This window comes from Tasmannia lanceolata, unplaced genomic scaffold, assembly GCF_043159265.1.
Source record: "Tasmannia lanceolata isolate RefF3 unplaced genomic scaffold, GAP_Taslan_0.1 ptg000012l, whole genome shotgun sequence".
Classification (NCBI taxonomy): Eukaryota; Viridiplantae; Streptophyta; class Magnoliopsida; order Canellales; family Winteraceae; genus Tasmannia; species Tasmannia lanceolata.
This window is the reverse complement of record NW_027518689.1, coordinates 55442778-55452925: the sequence shown is the minus strand read 5'-3', so window position 1 is coordinate 55452925 and position 10148 is coordinate 55442778. Positions and strand designations below refer to the sequence as shown.

Sequence of the window (10148 nt, the reverse complement as noted above, 5' to 3'; positions counted from 1 at the left end):
TATCAAATATGCATGCTTTTTACACCTACAATTCACACATAAATGTGCTCATCAATTATCAACAATATTCAGCGCTTGTTGGCATGCCAGCCTACGTTCATCAACCAATTTCTGGATTACATGTCTCAAAGTTATGCACTAATCAGTGCTATGCCCCCGTCCTCGGTGAAAATCACAGTGATCCTGCGCCCTCCATGTCTTGGGGAGTGGATTATGTGGAGGTTTAATGAGAGGTAAATAAATATTGCATGAAGCCAATTCTCGTTGTAATATGATAGACGGTGGAAACGGGAGAGGGGTAAATTCCTTATTGAGCTCTTGCTCAGTTGTAGCCCCTGATTGATTGTATTTGAATACCATATGATTTTGTAGCTCCTTGATATTTTTTGCAGTAAAATTACCCCTGTTATAAGCCCCATGTGTTGTGGCCTCTTTGATTTCCTGACCTGTGGAGACCGGGGTCAATATATTCGGACCCATCATTGTACATTGCTGGTCGTGATTATCGTAAGACTTTCTCTTCATTTGCTCAAACCATGGTTTGCAGTCATCAGGAAAAGATGGAGTTTCGCCGCTTGATAAAAGATTTTGAGGGTCGAGGAGCTCCATGTCTATAAGGTCTTGAATATCATATTTCAAACTGAGGCATTTATGAGTAGCAAGACCAGGACGTAAATGGTAATCATAAAATTCTTTCATTTGGAAGGTCCTGGGAAGATGATTAGGAACATGCTCTGGTCCCAATAGTGTTATCATTCTTTCCTTGACCAACCATCTCAAAGCATCTAGTCGCGAGATCGGCAAGTCGGTGAATTCTCTTTTAGGAGTCTCAGATGGTGGTTCTTGGTCATATTCAAGAATTAAGGGCCCAACATAATCCTGATGGTGCTGAGAGACAGAATTTCTGGTAACAACATCCTGGACTTTGATATTTTTTTCAGCGAAATGTTTTGAACTTTGGGACTGACAATAACAAGTTTGCATTTGTTGCTTCATCTGATGAACTTCTTCTGTTAGCGCAGCCATTTGTCTATAGAGATTCACAATTAGTTCTTCTGAACCCATAACCATGGAGAAGCTATGACCTTTTCCCTTAGAAACAATAGTGGTTGGACCAAATTTCTCAGTCGGTTGAGCTTTGATGAATTGATTTTCTTCCTTCAATTCCTTCATTTGTTGGACAAGCTGGGTCAAGGCTTCCATGATGTAAGAGACCTGAGAATTTCCCATAGAGTCTGCCATGAGTATGGAAGGAGAGGATTAGAGATGCTTCCAAAGAAAATGAGGAATTAGCTTCCTCACTGACCGAGAATAGATTCAAACCCAAGAAGCTATCCTGGATTTTCAGTTGTGAACAGTGACGACTCTAGTCGATCAGTATAAAAACTTGATACAACAAGTCCCTCAACAACCTCCTCTATAAGTCTCCCAACCTCCACAAGAAAGATTGATCCCTCCAGTGGAAGAACCCACGCCTCTCCGTCGTGATCAGACACACCACTCCTCTTCGAGACGAGACCATCACTCCAGAACTAGACATGCAAGAGCTGAGCCATATCACCGTCATTGGTCCCGGTCTCGTTTAGCTCATAGGCATTGATCTAGGGTTGACTGTGCAGAACATGAAAGGTATCGCCACCATCGAAAGAAATCAGAGTCACTCGGATTCAGCGGCAAGTCCGACCGTAGAAAGAAGGAACAAACCATCCAGCCGAATGGCAAAGAGGGCTGATCCAAAGCTACGAAGGTTTGAAGAAATAGATCACCGAATCGAAGAACTGGCAAAGGACCACAACCGGCCCGTCCTAAGGCCATTCTCGAGCAGGCCTCCCTTCACGGATAGATTGTGTGGACCCCGATCGTGAGATCGGTGAGGGACGAGCCCCCATCGGCCTCTAGGATCTCCAGATGTGAAAGAGAGCTCTACCAAGGAACTCTTGAAACGGTGCCACCCTCATAGCATAGCACGAGTGGCGATGTATATGAGATACCTCTTGATCCGGAGATAAAAGTCTCGAAACCAAGACGTACCTAAAATAACTCAGAGTCGCCATCCATGGATAGGCCATGGAACCAAAAACAAATACTCTGTGCAATGGATAAAATCCAGAGATATATAGGGTCCGTGCTTGGTGACGAATGAGGAAGGTCCAAAGAGCACCCCCATTCGCTCGAGTGCAAGCACTCGGTCTCTTATGCCATTTTTATTAACTTTGAAGAGTTTTGGGCAAAATTCGTATGATATGGGAACAGATATCCGTGAGAAGATGTCAACCTAAGCATGCATGTCCCGGGCATGAGCAAAAAAAAAAAGAAAACATCCAAGTCATAACTCATCACATCTAGGAAAGCAGTAACAAACGCATGCACAACTACAGCTAAGCAGTATATAGCAGATATGATCTGATAAGCTGGAAAACAGTAAGTAATAAAAGAGCTACAGCTAAGCAATATAATCAAGAGGTAATAAACTGGAAAGCAGTAAAGAGCTACAGCTAAGCGTGTGAATGAACAGTAAATGAAGCAATAAAAGGAATAAAATACACTACAACTAAGTGTGTGTAAACATGTGTGAGTGTGTAAAGAATAAGGATAATCAGAAGAAAGAAGTAAACACACTAGCATCATCCTATGCAGGAAATAATGATAACCACAAATACAAACCCTAAAACACTAACAACAAACCCTAAGACTCTAATTGCCTTTCGGGCCCGAATCTTTGGATGGTCTGATGTTCGTCCAAAGCTGCCTACGTATCCCCGCCTCTATGAGAATCAAGGCCACGTAGTTCTTGCGTTTATTCTAAACTACAATGCCTAACTCCTCTAGGACTGCTATCGTAGACTTCACTAGTTTTTTAGCTCAAGATATGAAGTAAATCTAGGGTTTCATGATGATCTCAGGATTTGAGATTGAGATCAGAAAAACTAAGAACACTATAAGGTTTGTATATATAAAAGTTTCATTGGAGGACGAAGAAGAGAGGTCGGCCGGAGTATTGCCGGAGCTTGGCCGGAATCTAGACCGGAGAAAATAAAGGCTAGGTTAGGGTTTATACAAAAAAGAAATTCGGATATTGTCTAACAAGAACTTGTGCAAAGACTATTCACAGGGAAGAAGAAGGTTTGATGATCGGAACTTGAGTAGAGCTCGCCGGATCTTGACCGGAGTAGTGCCGGAATCTCATTGGAGAAGAAAGAATAGTAGGGTATGGAAAATTGCCCCCTTTTCTCTCTGCTAGGGTTTTTGAGAAATGTAAAATGAGATCTCCTAAATGAGAGGATTCAACCTCTTTAGATAGCCCTAGAGCGTGGTGGCAATGGGAGTTCCTCCCTCTCTTTCTCAATTTCTCCCTCTACTCTCAAATCTCTGTTGAGAAAACTCTCCCCCCTCACGCCCTAACTTGATGGGATTAAAATAAAGGGAAATGATATTTCGACCCCCTTTTTTCTTTCAAGGACAGCCCGCTCATGTGTATTTATAACCACTTTTCCTTATAAAAGAGTGGCTCAGGTAAGAAAATGGGGTGGCATTTAAATGTTACTTTTGCCCATGGGGTTGATATTGACACACCATTGCTTAGATATTCCACCTCACTACTGCTTGAAATGAAGGGAACTGATATTGACACCACTTTGATTTGATATTAGTACACACCCTGCCTTGTCTTTTCTTCATCTTTAACTCTTCTTGTGCACAAATAGGGTTGATATCCGCACACCCATACCTTGATTGTTGCATCACTTTGCTTCATTTTTCTCTTCAATTGGCCTATTGACTGATGTTGGCACTCCTTTACTTCAATAATACATTCCCCTTTGCATAGCCTTGATGACAGCACAAACTTGGCTTGTCTTTTCCTCTGAATTTTGTCCATTCCGAGCTAAGATTTACAGGCAATACCCTTACGACAATGACAATTTTCAAGAGATCGGGAATCACTAAAGGGCAAGGTAAATTGATAAAACCTTGGGGCTCCTCTAACATTTGGATTTGGTTTTGGGACTTTATTCAGCTTTGAAATCTTTTTTTTAGGGTTCCGTCAAAATGGGGTGTCTACCGAGTGTTACATGCACCAACACCCAGAGGGTTCAAAATGCCACCAATCCCACAGTACGATGGAACCACGGATCCCGTGGATCATTTAGAGACATTCAGAACTATGATGCTCCTTCATGGTGCCTTTGATGGATTCCTGTGCAGGGCCTTCCCAACCACTCTATCTGCAGTTGCAAGAGATTGGTACTCACGCCTCAAACCGAACTCCATCGACAATTTTGAAGAGTTTGGGGATGATCTGGCCCAACATTTCATGAGTAGTCAACGGCCACGGAAAACAGCGGCATCCCTAATGGCTTTAAGACAAGAGGACGATGAATCCTTGAAAGCGTTTGTGAGCCGATTCAACAAAGAGGCTCTTCAAGTTCTAAACTTAGGTCCTTCTGCTGCTATGAATGCTCTTCTTCCAGCTACCAAGTCCAATGAATTCCGGTGATCAGTTGCCCGCCGAAATCCCCACTCCTTGGCAGATCTCATGGTCGGAGCTGAAGAGTACATATCCGTGGAGGAGAGACTAGCTGCCCTAGATTCAGGCCAGAGGAGAACTTCGGAAGAAGAAAAGAACCCTACGAAGCAATGTAGGCATGATAAACCTCCAAGAAGGGAAAGAAGCCCTCAGAGGAGAGAAGAGAACTACACACCTCTCAATATGTCCAAGACTCACATATTGGCCACGATCAAAGAAGAAGATCTCGTTAAATGACCAACCAAAATGCTTTCCAAAGGAAACAAGAGGGATAAGTCCAAGTACTGTCGATTCCATAAGGACCATGGACATGACACCGATGAGTGCAAACATCTTAAAGACGAAATCGAACTGCTGATCCAAAGGGAATACCTCAAGAAATATGTCAAGGATGATAGTGACAGAAGAGAACACCGGGAAAGGAGTCGCCAGAGCAGGAGGAGTCCTCGACGACCTCAGCCATCCCCAACATGTCACGAATCTCCTGCCCCTTTAAGCCCACGCTCAGAAATGCAACAATCCCAACCTACTGGAGTCATAAATACGATCATGGGTGGGCCGGCGGCCGAAGGGACCTCATCCGCTGCTCGCAAAGCCTATGCCCGACAAGTCAACGCCATCCATACCTGCAACAAGAAGCTGAAAGTGAAAAACGAAATCCCATTCTCAGATGCAGATCTGGAAAACTTGATACTTCCCCACGACGACGCTTTGGTGATAACCATGCTTGTTGCCAATTGGGAGTTGAAAAAGATCATCGTGGACAATGGAAGCTCTGTAGACATCCTCTATTATCACACATTTAAAGAGATGATGATAGGGGATGACTGCTTGAAGCCGGCGAACTCGGATCTGGTTGGATTTTCGGGAAAAGTAGTCAAGGTCGAAGGATAGATCGAACTGCCTGTCCTTGTGGGAGAACCTCCTCATCAGGCCTTTGCGATGATCAATTTCCTGGTAGTGAGGGCCTCCTCGGCCTATAACGCTATCTTGGGAAGACCGGGACAAAACCTCCATTGTGCCATCGCATAAGCTTCTCATCAGAAAATGAAGTTCATAATGCCAAGCGGTGTGGGGGAAGTTAAAGGAGATCAACCGCAATCAAGAGAGTGCTATGCTACAGCACTCAAAGGGAAGAACGCGTTTGAAACCTTACCTATCGAGCTGCTCGACTTAAGGGATGAGACTCAGGTCACGATCAACCAACCAGCTGAAGACCCCATCTCCATCCCGTTGTATGAAGATAACGAAGAGAAGCTGGTCAGAATCGATTCATCTCTAGGTGATAATATTCGTGAAGAGCTCATTCAATTTTTGAGAAAGAATGTGGATGTATTTGCATGGACACCCGCTGATATGCCCGGGATAGACCTTGAGGTCAGCGTTCACAAACTCAACGTGGATCCCACATACAAACCAATAAAACATAAGAGAAGACATTTCGCCCCGGAGAGACAGTGCGCGATCAGAGAAGAGGTCGAAAAGTTGTTAAAGGCTGATTTCATCCGAGAAATTAAGTACCCTGATTGGCTAGCAAATGTCGTGATGGTAAAAAAAAGCCAACGGGAAGTGCAGGATCTGCATAGACTTCACTGATCTGAATTAAGCCTGCTCGAAGGACAGTTATCCATTACCTAAGATTGACCAACTAATAGACGCCACCTCAAGTCATGAACTATTAAGCTTTATGGATGCCTTTTCCGAATATAATCAAATTCGTATGTACAAGGCAGACATCCCTAAGACCTCATTTATAACGGACCAGGGAGTGTATTGCTACTGTGTAATTCCCTTTGGTCTAGAGAATGCTGGGGCAACATACCAGAGACTCGTCAACAAGCTTTTCAGGGAACAGATTGGGCGCAACATGGAAGTCTACGTGGATGATATGTTAGTGAAGAGCAAAGAATCCTCGGATCATATATCTGACTTGGAGGAAACATTTCAGGTCTTGAGAAATCATAGCATGAAACTCAATCCTACCAAGTGCATTTTCGACGTCGCGGCGGGAAAATTCTTGGGATTTATGGTTAGCCAAAGGAGGATAGAGGACAACTCAGAAAAGATCCGGGCAGTGGTGGATTTGAATCCACCAACCACCATAAGGGAAATACAGAGGCTTAATGGAATGGTAGCCGCACTAGGACGTTTCATCTCGAAATCAGTAGAAAGATGCATCCCCTTTTTTAACGCGATCAAGGGAATCAAGACGGCCACTTGGACACAGGAATGTCAGAAAGCGTTTGAAGAACTAAAGCACTACTTGGCTTCCCCGCCGGTGCTGACCAAACCTAAGCCCGGGGAGGAATTAGTGTTGTACCTGTCGGTGAGTCAAGTAGCGTTGGCGGCTGTGTTGATTCGAGAAGAACATAACCAACAAAAACCCATATATTACGTCAGCAAGGTTCTACATGAGGCTGAAACCAGATATCAAAGGGTTGAAAAGTTGGAATATGCTCTCATCAAGGCGTCCAGAAAATTGAGGCCATATTTTCAAGCACACACAATTAAAGTCATGACTGATCAACCGCTTAGACAAATCTTACATAAACTAGACACCTCGGACGACTTGTGAGATGAGCAGTAGAACTCAGCGAGTTCAATATTCGATACCTGCTAAGGCCAGCAATAAAAGCCCAAGTACTGACGGATTTCATTATTGAATGCACAGTGCCTACTTCCGAAGCGGAAGCAAATCAACCTCCGGGTGAGGAAGTCGGAAATACACCATGGGGGGTAGAGTCATGAAGAAATGATCCAAGCTCCGGGTGGAGATGGCAAAACTGCACCTGGAAGACAAGCCGAAGAGGGAGCAAATCAACCCCCAGATGAAAAAGTTGAAGGGACACCCGGGGGACAAGTTCATGAAAGAACAATTCAACTCCCAGGTGCAGATGCCACGAATGCACCTAGAGAAAATGCACAAGCACACCTGAATGAGAAGGAATTGAAAGAAATCGAGAAGCTTGATCCACTGGAAGAAGAACCACTCTGGGAATTATATGTAGACGGATCCTCAAACTCTTTAGGAAGTAGAGCGGGCCTAATTCTCACAGGACTTGAGAACTTCGTCATGGACTACGAAGTAAGGTTTGGCTTTCACGCATCTAATAATGAAGCAGATTACGTAGCCCTCATAGCCGGAATGAACTTGGCAATCCAAACTTGTGCCCAAAGACTGAGAGCTTATAGTGATTCTCAACTGGTTGTCAACCAGACACAAGGGACTTACGAAGCACGCGACGAGCGCATGTGCAAATACCTAGCGAAGGTTCGCCAACTCTCTGACAAGTTCAAAAGCTTCAAGATCACCCGAGTCCCAAGGACGGAGAACGGAAAGGCAGATGCACTCTCTAGGCTAGCCGCCTCTAGATACACTGCCTTAGGAAATATATATATGAAATTTCTTAGAAAATCTAGTATTGAGAACAAAGTCATTGAAGTGATGCAAATCGATCATGAGCCGTGCTGGATGGACGAGATCATTGATTACATGCATAACGGGAAACTCCCCGAAGGAAAGAAAGAAGCACGGTAGGTGATTCAGAGATCTGTCAGATTCTCCCTCGATGGAGGAAACTTGTATAAAATTGCATACACCCTCTCTTATCTGAAATGCCTCTGGTCCACCGATGCCTCGTACGTCTTGTAAGAAATGCATGAAGGAATTTGTGGCTGTGGGACCCGATCCCGCGTGAGGGGCGCGGCACGTGACCCGCCTCTCTTAGTCTCTCTTACCCACGCGAATGGCGTGTGCCATTTTTTATTATTGATTTTATTCATCTTTTTCATGAACTTGGGATCACTAAAGCAATCCGAATTTCACGCAAAAGAAACTGACAGAGTCGCCACCTAGATGAGAGATCTAGGACTCATAATTGACCAGAAATCTAGATTCGTTACCTGATTACGAGAATGGAAGGTATGGGGAGTTACCACCGCATGCATCATTCTTGCTCGATAATCTGGTTTTCAATTTCAAAAGTTAACTCTTTTGAATTTCTTTTAAATGGCTCATTTAACTCTATATTAATGTGTGAACTATATCACATGCATCCTAAGATCTAATTTCAATACATTTCCTAATGTGTATCTTGATATTCTTAATTTGTTTGGATTCAATCTATGGGAAAAAGTCCTAAGTGATTTAATCAATTTTAATTTAAGGTTTTAAATGATGAAATAAAAAAAACTACCCTAAAAAACCTACTGATTGTTGTGGACCCCGATCCCGAGGATGAATGGGCGAGGGACACGAGGTCCCCCGTCGATCCTCCAAGATCTCCACAATGTGAAGGAGAGCTCTACCAAGGAACTCTCGAAATGGTGCCACTCACAGCATGGGTGGCGATATAAGTGAGATACCTCTCGATTCCAGGACTAGCCCGGAACCCAGATGTACCTATAACAAAGAAGAGTCGCCATCCAGGGAAGTAGGCCCTGGATCCCATGAAATGCTATGTTGCAACGGATAACCAGAGATACAAAAGTCCGTGCCTGATGACGAATGGGGAAGGTATTAAGCGCCCCCAATTCGCCCAAGTGCAAGCACCTGGTCTCTTATGCCCTTTTTAATTAATTTTGAAGAGTTTTGGGCTAAAATCATGTAAAATGGGAACGAGTATCCCCGAGAAAACGTCTATCTAAGCATGCATGACCCGGGGATGGGCAAAAGAAGATAAACATCGAAATTCTAACTCATCGCATCTAGTCCTAACTCATCACATCTAGGAAAGCAGTAACATCCGCATGCACAGCTACAGCTAAGCAAGCAATATCAGATATGGTAAGCAGAAAAGCAGTAAACATCTACAGCTAAGCATGTGAAACTAAACGCACAAGGAATAAGCAAGCTGAAAGTAAACACACAAGGAATCAAAGACAAACACACGATAAGCTAAAAGATGCGACGAAATAAAGGAATCAGAAAATAGACGGTATGCGCAGGCCCCAAAATGCCAGGGAAAATAAAAGGGAACGTACGATAGGCTCAGGGAGCGACTCTAATGAATCAAGCTCAGCGATCCTGATCCGCTAAAGATCGGATAAGTCTCACGATCGTCATAGCCTATCGCTGGGCTCAGCGAGGACAATCCCTGTGAAGGGACCACGCTACGTCATCGCCTGTCCCAAAACTCGATAAAACGTCGGAAAACCGATGAAAACCGAAAAACCACGATCGAGATCGGAAATGGAATGAAAAAGGAGACTCCGAGTGACCTGGAGATCATCATCCTTGCCCATTTTTGTTTTTGTTTTTGAAATGTTTGAAAATATTTGAAAATGTTTATTAAAAGGTTTGACTGGACTTGGGTGGACCCAAGCTACCTACGTACCCTGTGAAAAGGGATCAAGCCAACGTAGTTCGAACCAGCTTTTCGAAAAACGCTTTGAGTGTTTTTTATGTTTTTTGGATTTTTGTTATTTGATTTTTATGTATTTTTATCCCTTTTGATCGAATGGGGGTTTTGGCTCAAGAGGTTGCCGTCCGTCATCGCCTAAACCCGATGGAAACTCCGAAAATCGATGAAAATCTCGAAAACCGAATGAAATCCCGAAACGCAGGAACTCGAAGGAGAAAACGGAACGGAAGGAGCCCCAAAATGAAAGAAAATCCCAAACT

The 10148-nt window shown here is 43.8% G+C and overlaps 2 protein-coding genes across 2 annotated transcripts; both read left to right on the top strand.

The window, feature by feature from the left end:
* Window positions 1–4096: 4096 nt before the first annotated feature.
* LOC143888969 (uncharacterized) lies at window positions 4097–4495 on the top strand. The gene has a single exon (XM_077393346.1). The coding sequence runs from the start codon at window positions 4097–4099 to the stop codon at window positions 4493–4495; it is 399 nt and encodes a 132-aa protein (XP_077249461.1).
* A 276-nt stretch (window positions 4496–4771) lies between these two features.
* On the top strand, window positions 4772–5419 carry LOC143888968 (uncharacterized). The gene has a single exon (XM_077393345.1). It carries the CDS (start codon window positions 4772–4774, stop codon window positions 5417–5419), a length of 648 nt encoding a protein of 215 aa, XP_077249460.1.
* Window positions 5420–10148: the final 4729 nt, after the last annotated feature.